We start from the raw sequence: 24,192 nt of genomic DNA, 5'->3' as shown, positions 1-24,192 counted from the left end.
TTTTTTTTGGCAGCCAATTTTAATTGTAACCACGTGAACAAACTTCCATTGGTGGGTGAGCATTGAATACTCCCCTTTTGGAGCTTAGTGAAGACAACAAGATTCCATTTTCCATCATCTTTATCACACTTTGTAAGCTTTATGTCTCATTTATTGCACCCTACTTTCGAGACCATAATGTGTGAGTAGTTTCTTTAATCAAAGTTGTGGACCCAAATGATGGGTGCTATGTAATGGGTGTCTAACATTGTATATATATATAATGGGTTGTAATGTGTTTTATTATTTCTCGTATTCATTGTACATTAGTGGTTGCAAACACTTGTTCATGCACAAACTCTAGTTTATTTGAAAAGATGAACTAGGGTGTAATTTGAAATAATATAACAAGGACTCGGAGCACTAACCCTCGTTTAATGAACTCGCTTAGGGATAAGATGAGTTCTACTTGGCATATTTAATCAATCTTATTTACAACTTTTCTGCATTTGGGAAAATCATGAAAATAAATACTTTCTAACTATTGGAAAATATTAGAAAGTGCATTAGAGGTTAAGTGCATATATAACGCCGACCCATTAGAAATATATCATATTGACACCCATAGCATAACATCTAATCATCGCGGGGACACAACTTTGGTTCTCCAAATCCAAACAAATTCCAAACACTTCAAAATAGCGAATACAAACCAAATCTCTTTTCAAACTATTCGGAATAGGATTAAAGCCTTTAAAGACTAGTATCGCATACAATTAGTACCCTTTTCTCTCCATATTCCCTGTGGGATTCGCCCCAACCTTGTTTAGATTACTATATTTGACAACGTTCGCTTTATGCCATTAATAGGTGTAATTTGAGCGTATCAGTAGGTATATTAATAGACTTAACTGATGATAAACGACTATGATCTGTAATAACTCATTGACGCGATCTATGATGGACCTTTAAGGTTGATTATAAATCACGGGAATAAAGGTGACTATTGGAACGAGAAGCCTGCTAAATTTGCACGTCCAACAGACCAAAAAAAAAATGAATACCCTAACCCCAAATCCTTACCCCAAACCCCAAATCTGAAAAAAGCCAAAAATAAATAAAATAAAATAAATAAAAAGACTTGATACTATTTAAATATTATAATAACACTTTAATACATCATATGAGAGTCCCTATCCATTAGGCACATGATCCGAAGAGTTTTAGGACACCTAATGGTCCTTAAATCACCAATATTAGTTTAAAAAAGATAAAATAAAATAAATAAAAAGACTTGATCCTGTTTAAACATTATAATAACACTTTAATACATCATATGAGAGTCCCCATTCATTAGACACATGATCCAAAGAGTTTTAGGAGACCTAATGGTCCTTAAATCATTAATATTAGTCTAAAAAGCCAAAAATAAATAAAAAAGATTTGATACTATTTAAACATTATAATAACACTTTAATACATCATACGAGAGTCCCCATCCACTAGACACATGATCCAAAGAGTTTAAGCATAATTAACGGTAATCATATCACTACTATCCAATTAATCTGACAATAAGTTATTGTTCTCAAAGCACAACATTGTTCTAAGGACACCATTACTTGTGATTAAACTCTTTGGATCATGTGTTTAATGAACGGGGACTCTCATGTGATGCATTAAAGTGTTATTATAATGTTTCAATAGTATCAAGTCTTTTTATTTATTTTATTTTATTTATTTTTGGCTTTTTTAGACTAATATTAGTGATTTAAGGACTATTAGGTGCCCTAAAACTTTTTGGATCGTGTGTCTAATGGATGGGGATTCTCATATGATGTATTAAAGTGTTATTATAAGGTTTAAATAGGATCAAGTCTTTTTATTTTATTTATTTTTGGCTTTTTAAACTAATATTAGTGATTTAAGGATCACTAGGTGTCCAAAAACTCTTTGGATCATGTGTCTAGTGGATGAGGACTCTCATATGATTTATTAGAGTGTTATTATAATGTTTAAATAGTAGCAAGTCTTTTTTATTTATTTTTGGCCTTTAGGCTAATATTAGTGATTTAAGGACCATTAGGTGTCCTAAAACTCTTTAGATCATGTGTCTAATAGATGCGGACTCATATATGATGTATTAAAGTGTTATTATAATGTTTAAATAGGATCAAGTCTTTTTATTTAATTAATTTTATTTATTTTTGGCCTTTTTAGACAAATACTGGCCTTAGTCTCTCTCTCTCTCTCTCTCTCTCTCTCTCTATATATATATATATATATATATATATATATATATATATATATATACACACCATGTGGATGATTGTTGACCATGCGTGAAGTCGAGCCTAAATGATGACAGTTAGCTATTGACAACCGCCGATTTATGATATACTTATCCACGATCACTTAGATTTGTGCAATTTGGTATTTGGTATTTAATCTATTTTTAAATTATTTTTTTGTCCGTTAGAATAGTGCAAATTCAGTAGGCTTCTCATTCCAAAAGTAGACTTTATTTCTCAAGTTTAGCATCGACCAATGTCATCTATAATATTCTTGGGCTTTGAGTTATTATAGATTAATGTAGTTTATTACTGGTTGGTTTATAATTGTCCAAGCATATAATATTTGTTCATTCCACCTTATAATATTTGTTATTGCTTTTGTTCGGTTTAAAATAGAATGGGGTCTTTATTGCAGCTTGCTTCAACAAAACCTTTAAATACTCCTTGTTCTCGAATGTTTGCCCATGGTAGAAACCGGTTCCACCATTGAAGTTGTGGTTGCTTTGTGAACCACTTGGCTGCCCATCACCCTCGTCGCCTCCATCACACTCTTCGTCATCACTATTAGGATCATCTGTATCCATTAAAGGATCACCCATGCCCTCATATTGTATTGAATTGTTATCGGATGGCAGCTATGGTGGGTGTGGGGGTGGTGCAGCTGAAGTAGAAGCTTTTTGGGAACTCTCAACAACATTTATTCTTAAAACAGGCCTAGAACCATCAGGAGCACCATCAAGCATGTACAATCCCACATGCCTATCATTCGTTATGAAAGAAGGATGTATGTTTCCCCTCACGGGAAGGGCATTAATCATATAACTAATGCGCAAGTCATTGGGGCCACAATTTAGCTCCCCGCTTTCGATTACGCTCGTAACTAGGTCGTTGAACGTACCATTGCGACGCACGACAATCGGAACTGTCACCTTGCTAGAAGAAATCCAACTCCAACATTTTGGGGTCTCCTCTCATTTACCCACGTAATCACTACCTACTATAATATATTCTGCAATCGACGCCATAATAATTCTATAATAGACTATGACTATGGTCTATGACTCGTCGATGACAGTGGTCTATGACTGGCGACGAACAACACCAGATTCAGAATGAAAAAGAGCAGGGATAAAGCTCTTACCGGTTACAACAATGGCGGATTGAATACAAAAGAGAATCTGTATTCCTAAAACGAACTCCAATGTCGGAATGAGGCCGGAGGTTTCGTCGGAAAACTGAGCTTTTACAACAATTGGAAAGACCCTTTTCAATGATTTCTACGGATTTTTATTAAAATGGTTGAAATAGAGAAGCTTTCAGTCGTTGGGGACTGATTTTCCGACGAAATGCCGGAATTTTGGCCGGAAACGGAATATGGAATAGGGAGCTTTTGGAGGGAAATATTTAGTTTTGTTTTTTTGGGTAACTAAAATGTTGGGGGTTGGGGGCCAAAGTTTATTTTTCAAAATTTTGAGGCTAGGTTTGACAACTTCTGGTATTATCAATTCTGACGTAATAAATGGTGGCCTTTCCCAAATTTCAGAAAACTTATGGCCATTTTGCTAATAAATTTTCGAAGTGGCCTTCCAGCAAAAGTGCCCCAACAAACAAAACACCGGTATACAACCAAAAAAAAAAAAAAAGAAAAAAAAGAAAAAAAGAGAAGCAAAAGCCAAGATAGATCTATTTTTTGATTTGCAGTATTGATTGTGAATAATGGCGAAGGTGGAGTTAAACAAAGAGACAAAGAAGGCTGTGAATAGAAATCACGGTTCCACCAAATTCTTTGTATTTGTTGATTATCTTTTCCTCTTTCTATTCTTCTGTTTCCTCTCTTACATTCTCTTCAAAATGCTCGGACTTTGAGGTGATTCTTAGCAACCCCTATTAGTAATTCTTGTTTCTTTTGCTGCCCTTTTAGTAGTTTTTTTTTTTTTTTTTTTTTTTTGTGTGTGTGTGTGCGGGGTAATGCGAATGTTGGGGTTCGAAATTATGGGACACTGATGGTGGCTGAACATTTTGATTAGATAAAAGGCTCAACCTTTATTTGTTCCTAAGTTTATTTTTGCCTTTTAATGTGTTTCTTACTGAAAATCTTGCTTTAGAAACCTGAGTATATGTTAGGACATATTTGTTGTTTATTTTGAGGTGATTCTCAGCAACCCCCTTTTTATCTCCTTTATTTTCTTTGTTTCTTTTGCTACCCTTTTCCTTCTTTTATGTCCTTTCACATTGCATTTGAGCTTGAACATATTTTTTTTTTTTTGTGTGTGTGTGTGTGTGTGTGTGATAATGTGAATGTTGGGGTTCGCAATCATGGGAGATTGATGATGCCCGAACCTTTTTATTAGATAAAAGGCTCAACCTTTATTTGTTACTAAGTATATTTTTGCTATTTAGTGGGTTTCTTGCTGAAATCTTGCTTTAGAAATCTGAGAATATATTACTTCTAGGACATATACAAATGATTCTCAGCTACCCCTTTTAGTCTTTTTGTTTCTTTTGCTGCCCTTTTCCTTCTTTTCTGTCCTTTCACATTTACATATTTGTTTGTGTGTGTGTGTGTGGGGGGGGGGGGGGGGGGGGGGGGTTGAGTAATGTGAATGTTGGGGTTTGAAATTATGGGCGATTGATGATGCCTGAACCTTTTGATTAGATAAAAGTTTCAAGCTTTTGTTTGTTCGAATAAGTTTATTTTTGCTTTTCTGTGGGTTTCTTGGTGAAAATCTTGCTTTAGAATTGTACAATTGATTTGAGAAAGTGCATCCACCAAATTCTTTGTATTTGTTGATTAGCTTTTCCTCTTCCTAGTCTTTTGTTTCCTCTGTTACATTCTCTTAAAATGGTCGGATTTTGAGGTGATTCTTAGCAACCCCCTTTAGCCATTCTTGTTTCTTTTGCTACCCTTTTCGTTATATTGTGTGGGGTAATGTGAATGTTGGGGTTCGAAATTATGGGAGATTGACGATGCCTGAATTTTTTGATTCAATAAAAGACTCAACCTTTATTTGTTCCTAAGTTTATTTTTGCCTTTTTAGTGGGGTTTCTTGCCGAAAATCTTGCTTTAGAAACATGAGAATATGGGAGGACATATTAGTTGTACAATTGATTTGACAAAGTGTAATTTTTTCTTTTTTTAATTTTCATAATCTATGACGAATTGGTTTGTGTCACCTGCATCAATTGGAAAGCTCATTTCATGGGGGTTTTGAATGACCCCAAGTGCTGTAAGCTTGTGAAGATATATTTTATTATCCAAGTGTTTGGTTAATTTGGATTTTGCCTAGTGAATTGTAGAATGAAGAAATTTGATACCTTCTTAACTGAAATTGAGTTTAAGATCATATCCTTGCTAAAAAGTTGTGTTGAGAATATCAACAGTCTTTGGCTCGGAATGGTATCCGGATTGTTAATTTGGAAAAGGTTCACATCGAGACAAAAACACTAGGTGATTTCTTTCCATATGTCCTAGCCTTGGTGGACAGAGTTGTACCTGATACTTGGTACTTCTTGTTGGTGGGAGGTAGCAGGTATCTCGTGTTAGTCAAGGTGCGCGAGCAAGCTGGCCCGGACACCACGGTTATAAAAAAACTGTTAATTTGGAAAAAAGAAATCTCCAGTTAATGGTACTTTAATGAAGGGATGTTTAGCTTGAATATAAAAGGCCTTAATAGTAGAAATTTATCTCAGTTTCGAAAAGAAAAGAAAAAAGTAGTAACTTATCTATTTCCAGTAGCCAGCTTCTATGTGTTATTTTGTCTCCTCTTGTGATGGTACAATATGGTTTCTATTTCATTCATTCTATTGAAGTCTCAGAGTCTAATTGGTGAAGTTTATCTATCTCAATGCAACTCATGATTGGTGTCCTTTCTTGGAATTTTTTAAATCGCTTCAGTGACTTTCTTGGAAGAAAAAGTAGAAAGTAGTATAATTGTTATTAGGCACAATGTGTAAAGCTGCCATTTGGATCATTTACATAGACTCTATCCTCATAAATAGCAGTTACGGGAGATACACTAAAGTGGCCATTTTTCATGGAGTGTACAGTCAATAACTGGAATGCGGTCAACTATATCTAGGAAATGCATACACCTTTTTTGTTTCCTAAAGATACAAATTTGTAGACCCTTTCTTTTAATTCCTTTCCATGTTTTATGATCCATACTATGTGATGAGGCAAAAAGCATTTCATTTCAGTCTTCCATTATTTTTTCAAATTTCTGAATAGGGAAATTTAACATTAATTAATTCAATTAAACCTCGAATTATGTTTTATATTATCTTCTTAGTTGTCAATAAGTTATTGCTCCATCTATAATTGTCATATTTGGTATGACTTATGATGCATTTGAGAGCACGCACGTATTAGGTTAAGGAGTACCTATTAAAAGGACTCTGATGTAGCTACTTTAACCTGGCATTCTAAATTATCTCTCTTTAACAATCTCTCCTGGTTATGGTAATCTGCTTTTTATATATGGAGTGATAAACATACTCAAAGGATGAGGGAAAACTCGACTGTATCCAGTATGCGCGGTGCCATGGTTTTAGATGGAAACAGGATCAGATTCTTTTTACATTTCCTTCTGTGTGTTGGACTTATTGTTCGCCAAACTCACTTGGAGAAACTAACCCAAGAAATAACAAATCTCTTTCTGTAGTTGTATTGGTATTAGATGCTTGAGTTTTAATTTATGGAGAATCATTGTTCTTCAGGGTCTGTGAATAATTTTTGCTTCATCTTTGTATGAAAAGAAGAAAAACTTCTGAATTCACTAAATAAGTTTCCGCATTACTAGCAAATAAATATAGTTTCCTATTTTTTTTTCCAGAAGAGCTGAAAATGAAAACTGTTCTCCTGATTGAAACAGAGCCAAGTAAAAGGTGTTTAAAATTGAACTTATATGAAATTTAGCCTGATAAAAGATGATTAGAAAGTCGGATACAATTGCACAATCTCTATGCCTCGAAACTCTTTATGTTTGAGAAACAGCCTCATGAGTGGGTTGATTTCAATTCTTGAACTTTATGAAATTTTGTATTAGTCTTCTATTATTTGGTAAGTGCAAAACGTTTGGTAGTTATCTTTTTGGCAAATTAAAGAGTGAGCCAGTGCAGAGAAGTTTTTGCGAATGATTTATGCAACCAGATTGATTGGTGGCTGATGGCAATGCCAAATTGTGATGTCCTATGGAAATGGGGTTAAAGAACCTTTACTTGGAAACTTTCTATTCTCACCCTACCCTCAGCACTGCAGGTACTAAGATTCTCTAGCTTACCCTATCCATATCGCTGTGCTACTAAAAAGTGATTGTTCTTTCCTTCCCAAATGTGTTTTCAGTGATAATTTGCAAGTGGAATTAAAATTATCCTACTTATTGCAATATCCAAAAGAAAAAATAGAATTAGTATTATTTCTATATAATTTTAAACAAAAGAATAATTAATTAGACTCATAACTCATGTATGGTGTGGATAACAGAGGGTGTCTATGTGGATTTTTTAAATTTAATTCTTCATGGTCATACTTGCAACAAATACCAAAATTTCCAACCTTCAATCTTCCTAACATACTGTTCTTCCCAAAATACTCTACCCATTAAAGTAGCTAGGATATATATATGAATAACCGCATGGGCGAAAAACTTCCATGTAACATGGATATCTATGTAATCGAATTTGAGTATGCCATATAATTAATAAGATAAGAGTTTGTTTTTCCAGCTTTTGCATATGTTTTGAAAAATAAGTGGGAAGCACCTATTTGTATGTTAATGCTGGAAAAAGGGTTCATGCAAAATAGGTGAATGTTTAGGAAAAGAAACTCTGTTCCCTAGAAGATTCTTTTGATGAAGAGGTTTTCTAGGAAAAGGGTTAGACAACTTAAGGTGTTTAAGTTGTTGAGTGCATTCTAGGGTAGTGCCAGTGTGTTTTGGGGCGTGACGAGGGTGAATAGTTGTTTGCAACAATTTAGTTGAACTAAGAGTGGAATAATGGGCTGGAACTTCCATTTCATTTCATTTCATCCCAATCTAGATCTTTTGTACTATGAGTATCCTTGTATATTCTGAACTTTACTATGATGTCTTTGGTTTGTTCCTCAACCAACTTATTTTGATGGTGGTTTTTGGCTTTAAGTTTACAAGCATATCGAACCTGTAATTGCCTAAAATGATGGAGATCTTGTTAGGTGATGCTATTACGAGACACATTGGTTGCAAATTGAAGTTTGGATCTAGTTGTTCTTGAGGTCGTTAATTATTAGTATAATGAAGTTGTATCCTAAGGGTGTGGTCTAGTGGTCAGTGAAGTGGGATGAGAACCATGAGGTCTCAGGTTTCAATTCCAGCAGAGACAAAACATTGGGTGATTTCTTTCCATCTTTCAAAGCCTTGGCGGATAGAGTTATCTGGTACCTGTGTTGGTGGGAGGTAGTAGGTACCCCATGAAACTAGTCGAGGTGTGCACAAGCTAGCCCGGACAATCACAGTTACCTTTCTGGTCAAGTTGTCAGCTAGCTCATTTCGGGAATGATGTTCACAATTTTTTGTTTGTTTAGGCTATTGAAAATAAGAGAATGTTCTAGTGTAGTAGTTAAAGGGGTTCAAATTTGCCTTAGGTTACAAGTTCAAATCCTAGGTGAGAGACTCTGATATTTTTATTTGTTACAGAATTTCTAATATTTATTGCTATTATAATTACTTTTCTTTTATTGGTAAAAAGTACTGTCGTATTAAAGAGCAGCAAACTGCTGCGAAGTATTTACAGAGAAAAGTCAATCATGACTTCTGAATCATTAGCTATTGCCGTGTTTTAAGAAATAAAAAAAAAACAGTAGAGATTGATGATGACATGAGTTTAGCTTAGGGAGAAGTGAGGATTCATAGACCTGACCCTAACTTGTTTGGGATTGAGGCGTAGTTGTTGTTATTGTTGTTTAGGCTATTGAGAAGCTCTAGGTAATCTATTTAACTGTTATAATACTCAAAACTAAAGATAAATGTGCAAATCTACTTTGCTTTAACCACAGCATGAAAATGAAACATCAGAAGGTAAAGATAAAATGAAATGGAAAAAAAGAAAAAAGAGAAGACATTTGAGGATTGCTTTGCTATTTGAGGCTCTCCAGTGCAAGTATGGCTGGTGAATTCACCTGATATTTTGGCAAGTGCAAAGATGTCGGGCCTCTTGAGTTTTCCGTGAATCTCCACTTTCCAAAGACGCATGCACTTAGGGAAGGAGTGAAGAGATATCTCCTCCAACTTGGAAAAGTTGGGACTTTATGAAAGTTGAAATACATGAAGTATGGTTGCTACCGTTGAAACATAAATGGGCGGTCATTGTATTGTCGATTAAAATATTTATGTCAAAGCATTTACATATGCATATAGAACTCGCAGACTGTACCCCACCCCAAACTCATGGATGGAAGCTTGCAATTATCCCATTTTCTTGTGAACTAATCTTTTGACCATTAATTTTGTCTTAATTTTCAGGTTAATGATAATCTATATCCAGATCAAGAGATTGCAAGCTCTTATGACACAGCTGCTGGTTTACGGCAGTTTAAGGATTGTTTTCATCTTGGACTGAGATATCTAGAAGGAATGAAGTCTTTGCACTGGTGATATGTGTCAAATTCTTCTGTGCCACATGACTTACCTAATTGATGTACTTATATATAATATACATATAACATTGGGTTAGTTTTTTGGATGTGCCTGATCACACAAATTACATGTGCATAACACTGAAATTCTGATGCTCAATTGACAGCTACTAGTATCTCCTTTACTGATCTGAAATCATCTTCATTCTTTTCAACTTGGTCACATTGATGGGGACTCAAAAGCATCTATTTTAGTATGATTTTCTTAAATCAAATATCTTCCAAGTCAAAAGTTTTAAATACTAGTATTAATCTTTTGGTAAGTAACTTTTTTTTCGACGTTGATAAACCCTGCAGATGGCTGCTGGAAGTGTAAAAGTAGTTGGGGAGGAGCTACTTTTGTTTGTTTCTAATTTTATTCTGGTAAAATGACTAACAGTATGGCTGAAAGAGCTAATGTATTTGGGAGTATCATGTTTGGTCTAGAAGATTTAGACACAAGTGACAAGTAGCATCAGGTAGAATATTGTAATTACTGATATGCTTTTAAGTCACCATTTTCTACCTCTTACATGTCCTTTCCAGCAAGAAAATTGAGTTATTGAACATTATATTGAGAAAGACATCAAATGGCATCTATTCGCGTAAAAAAGTGGTTGAAAGGAGTTAACTAACATTTCTACATTGTGGTTGTTAACATGACCTTAATTTAAGAGCATTTTTCTTGGGACCATCATATGGTTAGTCTTATTTTTGAACACGCAACTATATATCTCGAGTAGACAAAGTTAATTTAATATGGCCACACATTTCTCGTTGTTTTTTTCCATTTGATCTCCTAAGCCTTGGGTGGTTGGGTTTCTTCCGTAGTTAACAATGTTGTTAAGTGAATGCAGAGGCGGAGGACAGGAGAAAGGATTTTCACCAATGGAGTTCATAGTTTACTTCTATACATAAAAAAAATTACTTAGTATATATAATGTGATTTTCCGGCGAAGGGAGTTGACTTGATACCATTTTCACAAGTGTTTAGGTCTGAATTTGCTTCGTTTAAGATTTGTGCATTAGCTACTTATGGTGTGTAAATTTTTCACGTTTTCAGGTTAAGATGACCGCTAGCTTGGACAACAGGTTTATGCTAACTCTAGTATGGTAACCTCAAAATTAAGAGTAATAATCTGCTATAAGTCTATAACCAATCAAATTGCACTGGTGGTGCGTAAATTCTTTTGCATGATCCATGCTTATATCATTTAAAATCCTTTGGTTAAATCATATATGACAAAAGAATGAAACTGTAATTCTTTCAAGAAACTTGTACGGCCTTTACACCTCCGCCAAATGGGCCATATCCTCCTAATTTGTATCACTGGTAAAATGCTTAATGCGCAAGCCACAGCGGCATTAAATTAATGAGGAACAGACATCCAGTTCTGGAATTGCATTTTGTTGGTTCTCGTAGTCAGTTCTTACAAGAAAAAATTGCACGATTTGACCTTCAAATGGGCTGGTCTTAAATTTTTGTCCTTTAGTAATTGAACTTATGCTTAGTGGGACATAAGTTCTTTAAGGGCAAAGGCATAACTTGTGAGATATAATGATGCGAAAATATAAACATATGTCTCGCGAAATAAACTTGTTTGTTATGAGAGGCAAAGTTTAAAGACCAGAATAAAATAGGGCATAAGTGCCAATGACCCTTCTTACAATTATTATTACTCCAACTTTCATGAGAATTGGGCCTTTCAATTCGAAGTTTTGAGCTCTGATTTCCTCAGTGAGAATTCATATACTCCCTCTGTTTTAATTTATGTGAACCTATTTTCTTTTTAGTCCGCGCCAAAATGAATGACCTCTTTCCTAATTTGGAAACAAATTCACTTTATGAAACGATTTACAGCCACACAAATATTCAAGACTTATTTTGAACCATAAGTTTCAAAAGTCTTCACTCTTTCTTAAATGTCGTGCCCAGTCAAATGTGTTCACATAAATTAAAACGGAGGGAGTAATATATATAACCGACCCCAACTTGTATGGAACTGAGGTATAGGTATTGTTATTTTCCCACATGCAATAAAAATAATTTAAGTAATGACTTATTGTCACTAATAATTAATTTGCACAAAGAAACATGGAAAACAATGAAATTTTTATTGAGAAACGCTAGAAAGCCGCACAAGCGTCAAGCCTGAATCAACACAAAAGCATAGTACGACAATTAAAGAAACTAAAAATCACATGCAATCATGCATTATTTCATGAACGTACGATAAATAAGCTAATAATCAAAAGTAAAGAAATTCAATGACTCCGAGATCTATGGTGGTGTAGGAATTGTTCCACCAGTAGGGACTTCGACTCCAGGGTTTGGAACAAGTGTATCGTCACCACCAGGAATATTACCAATGCCAGAGCCAGAGCCAGGATCTGGAATAACGAGACCATTGCCATTATTGGTACCGGTGATAGGATTGTAGGTAAAGGGATTAACATGAGAGCCTTTAGGAGGGACAACAACCCGACCAAATCCGGGGATTAGGACCGTGCCATCGTACGGAGGTAGGAACGAGTTGGGTTGTAATTTCTTGTCGCTGATTTTAGGATTCGTGTTTGGGATGTCGCGCCCTGCTAAGGCATACCATGAGAAAGAGAGGAAAATGGCAAGGGTGAAAAGGAATGAAATGATGGAATGAATAATGTTGGCCATTGTCGAGGGAGAGAATTAATTAAGATGCAAGGACTAATGATAATAATGTTGTTGCTTAATTACTATTGATGGAAAGTAAGATGGAGAAGATGTTGGTTTTATAGGAGCAGTATGTGCCAAAGTTGGTGGCCTTTTGGCGGTGAATTATGAGCTAGGCCACAGAGTTGTTGTTCTTGTTTAACTGTGCATGCATGCGTAGGGCATACACGATATATAGGTGTTTTTCATTCTTTTTCATGGTGGGGAATTTGGGTACGGGCGAAACCCCAACAGCCCACAAATGTGCCTTAAATTCTCATCTGCTTTTTCAGTGAGCAAATATACTGCACCATCTTGTTTGTAGTACCCCTTGTACTAATTTATGTGGCTATATTTGGGTATTTTACTAGACACTGAACTTTAAGTGAGAAAGAAAGACTATTGAAATAAGTAGTCTGACATAAGACATAGATATGTGACTATAAATCATCTTATTAAGAGTAAAATAAAAAAATTAAAGTTGAATTATTTTCAAATAATTAGGAAGTATGATATTTTCTAAGACAGATTAAAAAGAAAAATATTATCACATAAATTGAGATAAATGAAAGTATTATTACGTATCTTTATTGCAGGTTAATCATTTTTGGGATATAAAATTTCACGGACCTTCTTGTCTTTTAACTAGGCGATTAAGGACAGTTCCATCAAAATGATACAGGAGCTGGAGATAGCAAGGATTTTCTCAACTTGAGAATATCGTGATAAACTTAAAGAAACGTCCACAAATCTAGTTATCAAACAATGACAATGAGAGAGCATTCATAGTGGCTAATTTATCCTCCTGCTACCAAACCTGAACTAAATCTTACTGCCTCCGTTTCAATTTATGTGAACCTATTTGACTGGATACAGAGTTTAAAGAAGAAAACAAGACATTTAAACTTGAGTGTTGAATAAGTCACATATTTTTATTTGACTATAAATCATTGCATAAAGATATATTGTTTAGAAATATAGAAAATATTCATTTTTTTGGCACAAGCTAATAAAAAATTAGGTTCACATGTTGGTTCGCATAAAAAGGTGGTTGGAAGGAGTTAATCTTTCTACTTGTGATTGTTGACATGACCTTAATTTAAGAACATAATTCTTGGGACCATCATATATATATATATATATATATATATATATGTGGTTAGTCTATTTTAAAACACACAACTATATATCTCGAGTAGGAAAAAATAATGTAATATATGTTGAAAAACTATTATATCTCAAAAGATTAATAATCATTCTATTAATCTCCTTAATATCTACAATTCATTTTGGTAAAATATGTCTGTTGCCAACGTTTCTTTTTATTCAATTTTATCAAATGAATGGTCTTGATTACCAATTGCCTTTATGGCATTTAATCCTCTTAAATTTTGAACGTTGGCAGATAACCAAATGATTTAGACATAATCTCTTCTCTGGCCTATATATATGATTTTGTGTTCATCTTGTGATAGAAAAACTAAGAACCAAAATACCGTATTCTTCTTATTTTCTTTAGTGCTGGGTTTTCTACGTTATGAAATATATCTTTGTTAGATTCGGACTCCTAGTTTTGTACTAGAAGAGCTTGTTGAATCCTGGGGTTACACCCATGTCGGGTGAAATATCCTTAAGGACAATGTCTTAAGTGACATGTCTCAAGCCTTCAAAAATTTTCTGCAAGGTTCGTGATCAAGTATTTTTCCGACAAGTTTCGTGATCAAGTATTTTCCATAAGATTTCTACAATCTTAAGGACATTTACGCTCTAATCTTACGGAGTATCATTTTGACAATGTCCAAGTCACTATTCTAATTAATCCCATCCAAAGGTATAGAGTTTCCACTCAGTCTTTAAAAAGAAGGTAAAGGTACGTATAAATCGAAACAAACTTCTTTATACAATCTACTCTCTAAAGATTGTATAATATATATGAGCATTTAGAATTGCTAATTGTTTGCTTTCGGTGGGGAATAGAGGCAGAGACACAATATTTGATTTATGTGACTCTTGAAACTGAAAAGTTTTTCCAAATACTTTGGGTAAAATAATAGTTTAATTATGACAGATTTTATTATTATGTAAATATAATATATTTATGTGCAAGTCAAGCTTTTAACTTTGTAGCTTTTATATTGAGAAAAAAGTTATTTTGATATGAAAATGAAATTGACACTAACGAATGAATTTTGTCATAAGGTGATGTTTGACAGAGTCGATTTTATGTGTCAAACGATATGGTATTGAGATTCTGCAAAATTAATTATCAGACCTTTCATGAAATATTAATTATTTTTTGTGTGACGAACTAAGTCATCATGTCCATCAATTATGTGATGTCTGAGGTGAATTTGGCCGATTCACGTACTAAAAGAAACATCGAGGGGAATGAGACTTTTGTCAATTGAGAAGATCAACAATGATGGTAACCCAACCTATGTGATTGGAGATCCCATGAATTAGGTTCATATGGGTAATAACAAGTCAATAGTTGATCAAAGGTGCACTATTAAATTATGTCCCTTCCTATGGTGTGTGAATATTGTGCAAAACTGCAAAGCAAAGTGAGGTTGAGTTATAAACTCTTAATTCAATTCATATCCTTTATAGGTGGTTCTGCAGAAGACGCTTGATGATTGGAACTATATTAGTGTGAAGTGGTGCCGCTCCTATGAAATTGTGATGAATTTCTAGAGCACTTATGAATACCTGGACACGCGCATGGCCTCTTAGCGCAAAACCGCGATAACGACAAAGATTGTGCAGGCAGTGGCGGACCTAGTAAGAGCCCAGGGGGTTCATCCGAACCCCCTTCAGCGAAAAATTGCACTGTATATACAAGGTGGAAATTATTTTTTATGTATATATAGTAGACGTTGAACCCCCTTAGCTTTTTCATTTATGGCTACTCTATATTTTTGAACCCCCTTGGCATAAATCCTGGCTCCGCCACTGTGTGCGGGTATAATGTGATCGAATAAAACTCTAGGCTTACAAAAGAATTCTTGGTTCATAGAAGTTATAAACTTCATCAATTGTTTTGTAAGTTTAATCTTGTTTTATCTAGGTTTGGTTCATAGTCAACGGGACATCAGATTCGACGCATTGTACTCATATGTGAAAACCCAGCAAAATTTCATTTTATTTCTTATTAATCTTTTGAGATATGCGGGGGATTGTTGAAAAATTATTATATCTCAAAAGATTAATAATCATTTTATTAATCTCCTTAATATCTACAATTCATTTTGGTCAACTATGTCTGTTGCCAACGTTTATTTTTATTCAATTTTATCAAATGAATGGTGTTGATTACCAATTGCCTTTATGGCATTTAATCCTCTTAAATTTTGAACGTTGGCAGCTAACCAAATGATTTAGGCATAATCTCTCCTTTGACCTATATATTTTGTGTGTTCATCTTGTGATAGAAAAACTAAGAACCAAAATACCTTATTCTTCTTATTTTCTTTAGTGCTGGGTTTTCTACGTTATGAAATATATCTTTGTTAGATTCTAGCTCCTAGATTTGTACCAGAAGAGCTTGTTGAATTCGGGGGTACACCCATATCGGGTGAAATATTCTTAAGGACAGCGTCTTAAGTGACATGCCTCAAGCTTTCAAGAATTTCTTGCATGCAAGGTTCGTGATCAAGTGTTTTTCCGACAAATTTTTGTGATCAAGTATTTTCGGTAAGATTTCCAACAATATAACCACACATTTCTCCTTGTTTTTTTTCCTTTTGATCTCCTAAGCGTTGCGTGGTTGGCTTTCTACCATGGACAACAATGTTGTTAAGTGAATGTAATGGCGGAGGCAAAATTTTCATCAAAGGGAGTTCATTATTTACTATATACACATAAAAAATAAAAAATGAAATAAAAATAAAACTTTGTACTCCCTCCGTTCATTTTTTACTTGTCATGTATACTAAAAATAGATGTTCACTTTTACTTGTCCCTTTGGAAAACCAAGAGATAATTTATTATTTCATACCTATTTTACCCTTATATTACTAATTATTGACTTGGAAACTTTAACGAATTATTAGTGGTTGCACAACTTTTAAAATATGTCTAATGGATTTCAACAATTAGACGACTTAGTAATAATTAGGGACGATATAGTAAAATTGTCATTCTATTTATGGCTCCTTAAGGGGTGTGCCAAGTCAAACAGGACAAATAAAAATGGACCGAGGAAGTATATATGATGTGATTTTCCGGCAAAAGGGAGTTTAGTTGATACCCTTTTCGCAAGTATTTAGGATTGATATAGTAAAATTGTCATTCTATTTATGGCTCCTTAAGGGGTGTGTCAAGTCAAACAGGACAAATAAAAATGGACCGAGGAAGTATATATGATGTGATTTTCCGGCAAAAAGGGAGTTTAGTTGATACCCTTTTCGCAAGTATTTAGGATTGGTATTTGCTCCGTTTAAGTTTTGTGCATTAATTAGCTACTTACGGTGGGTAAATTTTTCAAGTTTTCTGGTGAAGATGACCTAACTAGCTAGAATAACAGGTTTATGCAAACTCTATTATGGTAAACTCAAAATTAAAATAGAATAATAATCTGCTATAAGTGTATAACCAATCAAATTGCGCTGGTGGTGCATAAATTCTTTTGCTTGATCCATGAAACTGTAATTCTTTTGACTGGTATGCACAAGCCACACACTATGGCATTAACTTAATGAGGAACATACAGTTCCAGTTCTGGAGAATTGCATTTTTGTTGGTTCTTACAATTATTACCTCTCATGAGAATTGGGCCTTTCAAGTCGAAGTGTTGCATAAGCTCTGATTTCCTCATTGGGATGATTATGAAGTGTTCAATTTCCTGCCAATTTGTTTTATCTTGCATCAAGTTATGTCAGAGATGTAGTTTGTTGTTGTATGATAATGACATGAATTGAGCTTAAATTGAGATGGTAAAAATTCATATAGCCGACTCAAACTTGTATAGAACTGAGGTATAGGTATTATTATTTTCCCAAATGAAATAATAATAATTTAAGCAATAACCTATTGTCACTAATTAATTTGCACAAAGATACATCGAGAACAATGAAAGATTTTTGGACAAAGAAACATTAGAAAGCCGCACAAGCGTCAAGCCTGCATCAACACAAGAGCATAGTACAATAATTAAAGAAACTAAAAATCACATGCATTTCCATGCATTATTTCATGAACGTACGATAAATAAGCTAATAATCAAAAGTAAAGAAATTCAATGACTCCGAGATCTATGGTGGTGTAGGAATTGTTCCACCAGTAGGGACTTCGACTCCAGGGTTTGGAACAAGTGTATCGTCACCACCAGGTATATTACCAATGCCAGAGCCGGAGCCAGGATTTGGAATAACGAGACCATTGCCATTATTGGTACCGGTGATAGGATTGTAGGTAAAGGGATTACCATGAGAGCCTTTAGGAGGGACAACAACCCGACCAAATCCGGGGATTAGGACCGTGCCATCGTACGGAGGTAGGAACGAGTTGGGTTGTAATTTCTTGTCGCTGATTTTAGGATTCGTGTTTGGGATGTCGCGCCCGGCTAAGGCATAACATGAGAAAGAGAGGAAAATGGCGAGGGTGAAAAGGAATGAAATGATGGAATGAATAATGTTGGCCATTGTTGAGGGAGAGAATTAATTAAGATGCAAGGACTAATGATAATAATGTTGTTGCTTAATTACTATTGATGGAAAGTAAGATGGAGAAGATGTTGGTTTTATAGGAGCAGTATGTGCCAAAGTTGGTGGCCTTTTGGCGGTGAATTATGAGCTAGGCCACAGAGTTGTTGTTCTTGTTTAACTGTGCATGCATGCATTGGGCATACACGTATACAGGTGTTTTTCATTCTTTTTCATGGTGGGGAATTTGGGTACGGCGAAACCCCAACAGCCTACAAATGTGCCTTAAATTCTCATCTGCTTTTTCAGTCAGCAAATATACTGCACTGGACACTGACTTTAAGTGAGAAAAAAAGACTATTGAAATGAGTAATCTGACATAAGACATAGATATGTAACTATAAATTATCTTATTAAGAGAAAAATCAAAAAATTAAAGTTGAATTATTTTCAAATAATTAGGAAGTATGATATTTTCTAAGACAGATTAAAAAGAAAAATATTATCACATAAATTGAGATAAATGAAAGTATTATTACGTATCTTTATTGCAGGTTAATCATTTTTGGGATATAAAATTTCACGGACCTTCTTGTCTTTTAACTAGGCGATTAAGGACAGTTCCATCAAAATGATACAGGAGCCGGAGATAGCAAGGATTTTTTCAACTTGAGAATATCGTGATAAACTTAAAGAAACGTCCACAAATCTAGTTATCAAACAATGACAATGAGAGAGCATTCATAGTGGCTAATTTTGATAGATTATGTAAATATTAGTTAGAATATTTTGTAATATGCTATTTTAGGTTAGAATATTTTGTATATTTTGTAATCTCCTATTTTAGGTCAGAATATTTTGTATATTAACCAATTCAAGGAATGAAAAGAAACACGGAAAATATTTCCTACATGGTATCAGATTAGGATTTCTTTCTTCTTCCTCCTTCCGCTATGCCCTAGTCCCTCTTTCTTCTTCCTCTTTCCGTCACTTTTTTTTTCCGCCATGGCCGACGCAACTACCACTCCGGCTAAGCCCTCGTTCCACCCGGCCCTCGCGGTCTCCAATATCAAGAATCACATCTCTGTTACTCTTGAGATGGAGAACTCACAATACGGAACATGGGCCGGCTTTTCAAAATTCATGCTCATTCTCACAAGGTCCTTCATCACATCATTCCTCCACCCAAAGGTAAGGAGAAGCCGGCTCCCAAAATTGATGAGGAAGTCGAATTATGGACGACCATTGACGCCACCGTGCTTCAATGGATATATTCGACAATTTCGAATGATCTGTTAAACACCATCATCGAACCAGACGCTACTGCCATGGACGCGTGGGTTCGCTTGCGTGATATATTCCAAGATCATTAAACCTCTCGTGCGGTGACTCTCGAACAAGAATTCACGACGACTCGTATGGATGATTTTTCCAATGCCTCCGCCTATTGTCAACGTCTAAAGAGCCTTGCGGATCAACTAAAAAACGTCGGGGCTCCCGTGACGAATATCCGCCTTGTCCTTCAATTGGTTTCGGGTCTCACTGAAGCGTACAAAGGGGTTGGGACACAAATTCGCCATGCTAAGCCTCTCCCCCCATTCACAGAGGCTCGGTCTTCCCTTGTTTTGGAAGAACGTGAACTTGCGGCAATGGTGTCTCACGGGTCTGGTTCGGCTATGATAGCCGCGGTCGACGACGCGACACTGCCCTCTGAAAACACAAGCTCGCGCCGAGGGAAAACCAAAAATTCCCACCACCAAAATTCTGGGACTGGCCGAAAAAATGGTTTTGGCCGCAGTAAAATCACTGGCAGCAGCGGCGGACGTGGTGGTCCAGGCCGTAGCAGCGACAGTCCGCAGCCAGCGGGCTACTCTTCGCAGCAGTGGCCTGCCGGACAGTTTGGCCACTAGCAATGGGTACCGCAGCCTCGCTGGGCTACTGCTCCTCTCCCCTGCCCATACCCGAAGACTTCTTGGGCTCGTCCCCCGCCTGGCCCGCCACCGCAGTAGGGTATATTGGGCCCGCCTCCAGCCCAACAGCTCTACACGGCAGCAGTGGCCCCTCGTGGGTCGTATGTTCCAACCGACATCGAGTCCGCAATGCACACCATGACCTTGAACCCTTTCGATCAAAATTGGTACATGGATACCGAGGCCACTTCTCATATGACATCCTCGGACGGTAATCTCTCGTCTTATTTTAATTTGAGCAATCAAAATAATGGTATTGTTGTGGGAAATGGTCATTCGATTCTAATTCGTGGTTGTGGTCATACTAGTTTGCCTCCCCCAAACCCCCCTTTATCCTTGCGGAATGTCTTACATGCTCTGATACCATGTAGGTTGCATCATATGGCTTCTGATGAGAATTTTTTATGAGAATGTTTTCCCATTTTCCAATTTACATTCTCCCACTTCCACTACTTATGATTTTTTTGGATGATGTGATTTCCCCATTTTGGTTGCATCATATGGCTTCTGATCTGGATAGTCGGCCCAGCCCACCCCACGCTGCACCCGTGACCCAGCCGGCTACCCCTCTCCCACCCTGGCTCGTATGGCCACCTCCCCTCCGTCGGCAGCGCCTCCGCCAGCCGCCTTCCCTGCCGCACCTACCCCTCTCCCCTTTGCCTTGGGCCAACAACCCTCGGCTCCATCTCCCACAACCACACAAACATCACCCCAGCCGCCCCAATCTACCAATCCGCCCCGAATGGTGACCCAGAGTCAAAATGGTATTTTTAAGCCAAAACGTACGTTTAACTTTAATACCATGGTTACGAAATCCCCTCTCCCTCATAACCATGTGACCGCCCTTCGTGACCCGAATTGAAAAATGGCTATGAATGATGAATTTGATGCTCTTATTAAAAATAAGACGTGGGAGTTGGTGCCCCGTCCACATAATGTGAAAGTTATTCGTTCTATGTGGATTTTCACTCCTAAAGAAAAGTCTAATGGTGATTTTGAGAGGCATAAAACCCGTCTTGTAGGTGATGGCAAGACTCAACAGGTTGGCATCGATTGTGGTGAGACCTTCAGTCCGGTGGTCAAGCCGGCTACGATCCGTACCGTTCTCAGTCTTTCATTATCAAAGAAGTGGCCTATTCATCAGCTAGCTGTCAAGAATGTTTTCTTACACGGTGAGCTCAAGGAAACAGTGTATATGCATCAACCTCTGGGTTTTAGAGATCCCACTCATCCGGATTATGTATGTTTACTCCGTAAGTCCTTATATGGACTTAAGCAGGCCCCGAGGGCATAGTACAAGCGTTTTGCAGATTATGTCTCTTCTCTTGTTTTTTCAAACAACAGATCTGACAATTCTTTGTTCATCTACAAAAAGGGATCCGATATGGCATACATTTTTGTTATATCCCGTATTTTTATACATTGGAATATTTTAAGCTAAACGCGACAAGTTAAAGACAAGACTATTTTAAGGTACGAGGTAGAGACTTTAACTTCCGATTTTGTTTCACGTCACAAGTTGCCTATAAATTTTATTTGGTATAATAATATTATTGGAGATTAGGAATTAATTAACCATGATTAGATTATTAAGTGGGATTAAAATTTAATCACTTCATTAACTAGCCATAAGTGGCCGTGTGGGCCCCACCCGTGATGTGGCCAATTATAATTGGCTTAAACATTGGGTGGGACACATGTCCAACCCATGGAACTCATATATATAATAAGAATGCTGATTCATTCATCACTAACCAAACCATTTCCATCTTCACAAAGTCAAGAACATTTAGAGATAGAGAGGGAGAGTCTCGGCCATAGCTGGCCGAGAATGAAGTTGCTCTAATTGATCAAAAAATTAAGTTTCTCAAGATATTCAACTCCTTAGGAGGTGTATAATAACGTGGAGCATCCATTGATATAGCAAGAACAAGTGTTAAAGGTCAAGTTACAAATTGAGGACAAGTTGAAAGGCCAAGTATCCAAGGTAAGAGTTGATCATTTTCATGTGTCTTATGGTGAATTGAATGTGTATAATTTTGCATGTTGGTATGGGATTGTTGTTGTTGAAGTTTAAAGTGAGCCGTGTGTGATAGGCTAATATGAAGTAATGCTCAAATTTCTTGTACATGTATTGAGGATGGTTTGAATGTGGTAGTGTGTATGAAAGGAATGAAAATTTTGGAAGTTTGTATGTTTGGTATTGAAGCCGTGTAGGGACTGATTTAGGAGAATTAATGGACTGTTTTATGTGATGCTTTAGTTGTTGATGTTATGGACATTGTGGTGCATTGTATGCATTATGAATATGTGAGTTGAGGTGAAAAAGAAATGGTATATGTTGAAGTAGAAGAACAGTCCAAACCGTGGACTGTTTTAGTAAATAGGATAGATTAATTTATTTTGAATGTTGATTGTTGTTATGGACGTGTAGTGAAGATGAAGTTTAATGATTCAAGTTGAAATTGAAATGGTTTGTGGGCTGTTGTAGGAGCTAATGTGATGCCAATGTAGTTCTTATAATTGTATAAATGAAGTTGTTAGACGTGTGGATTATCGGTGCATTTCATGAAATCGAAAGAAAGAATGTGTTGTTGTGATTCTTGTAAACTTGATAGATATGTGTTGAACACAAGGAATTGTAAATGGTAATGTTATGTTGCTGTTTTGGCCGTGAGTAGGGACTGTTTTGATCAAGTATGATAGTTAATTTTAAGTAGAATTATAGTTGTTGTTGTCCCGAACTATATGGCGAAAAGATTGGAAAGTTAAAGTGGAAATTGTGTTGATACGACCCTATTGTCGTTTTTATTGAATTGAAGGAATTGGAAGTATAAGTATGCCCATATATTGTTATTGGTATTTCTGTGTCTACAGGAGCACAATTGGAAATTTGGAATAGGTGAACCTATAGGGGAAGTGCTGCCGAATTTTCGCCAAAATGTTAGATAGTAGGAAACTTAAGTAAGAATATATATGGACTGGAATGTAGGTCCTATAAAAGAATGAACTATAGAGTGGCGAACTAGAAAATATAATTACTAACGATAACATCACTTTTATATAAATAGGCGAAAAGAGCGACGAGGCAAAAATGACTCACGGATAGTCGTCGACAGGTATGTAAAGCCTATCCCTTCTTTCTTTTGGCATGTCCTAGATGTAAGTAAGATATGATATGAACCTTGGGGAAATTCTATTCTCTCTAATTCCAAGCATGACTCATGATTCTTATTCGTTCTTGATGACAGAACTTTTAGGATAGTCGAGCTATTGTTTCGAGTCTATTACATGATTGACTAAAATATGATGTATAGAAATTCCTACTCCTAAAGAATTGCATAATTAGAGGTATACTTGACTTTCATAAGCTATATCATGTTAAATTGATACATGTATATGAATCCTGAAACGTTCCTTGTTATAGTTTGTAATAACATTTAAGAAGAACTTAACATGATTATTATCCTGATATTCGAGAGCTGATTAGTTTACTTATCTATCGAGTCTCAAAAGATGATTTGTATGTATGTGGTTGCTTATTATTCTGCTTGTGCTTACCGTTACATCCTTCATTGAGTCCCGGGCCAGGACATGTTTTCGTGCGCATATTCACTGCATTATTCACCGAGTCCCTCACTAGAGGGCCGGGACACGTTATATATATATATATATATATATATATATATATATATATATATATATATATATATATGTATATGATGATATGATGACATGATGAGATGGGGATGGCGGCCAGGATGGCATATGATCATTATTCACCGAGTCCCTCGCTAGAGGGCCGGGACACGTTATATATGTTATATACAGAATGATTATTTAACTATGATTATTAAACTCTATAATGATATGGATATGATGTTGACACTTATGATTTATGTTCAAAGGTAAGTCTTATGGTTTTCTGGTTGTTACACTGGGTCCTACACTCTTTGTCTCAGTATGATCC

The 24,192-nt window shown here is 35.9% G+C and overlaps 2 protein-coding genes and 1 long non-coding RNA gene across 3 annotated transcripts; 2 read left to right on the top strand and 1 right to left on the bottom strand.

Annotated features, from left to right (window-relative positions):
* Window positions 1-3,748: 3,748 nt before the first annotated feature.
* Window positions 3,749-10,078, top strand: LOC132617226 (uncharacterized). Its single transcript, XR_009573681.1, has 2 exons — window positions 3,749-4,140; window positions 9,770-10,078. It is a non-coding gene; the product is annotated as an uncharacterized LOC132617226 (long non-coding RNA).
* A 2,124-nt stretch (window positions 10,079-12,202) lies between these two features.
* Window positions 12,203-12,592, bottom strand: LOC132619475 (putative cell wall protein). The gene has a single exon (XM_060334374.1). It carries the CDS (start codon window positions 12,590-12,592, stop codon window positions 12,203-12,205), a length of 390 nt encoding a protein of 129 aa, XP_060190357.1.
* A 7,078-nt stretch (window positions 12,593-19,670) lies between these two features.
* Window positions 19,671-20,162, top strand: LOC132619474 (uncharacterized). The gene has a single exon (XM_060334373.1). It carries the CDS (start codon window positions 19,671-19,673, stop codon window positions 20,160-20,162), a length of 492 nt encoding a protein of 163 aa, XP_060190356.1.
* Window positions 20,163-24,192: the final 4,030 nt, after the last annotated feature.

The sequence above is a fragment of the Lycium barbarum genome, chromosome 11, assembly GCF_019175385.1.
Source record: "Lycium barbarum isolate Lr01 chromosome 11, ASM1917538v2, whole genome shotgun sequence".
In the NCBI taxonomy this organism is placed as follows: Eukaryota; Viridiplantae; Streptophyta; class Magnoliopsida; order Solanales; family Solanaceae; genus Lycium; species Lycium barbarum.
This window is presented reverse-complemented; position numbering and strand designations above follow the sequence as displayed.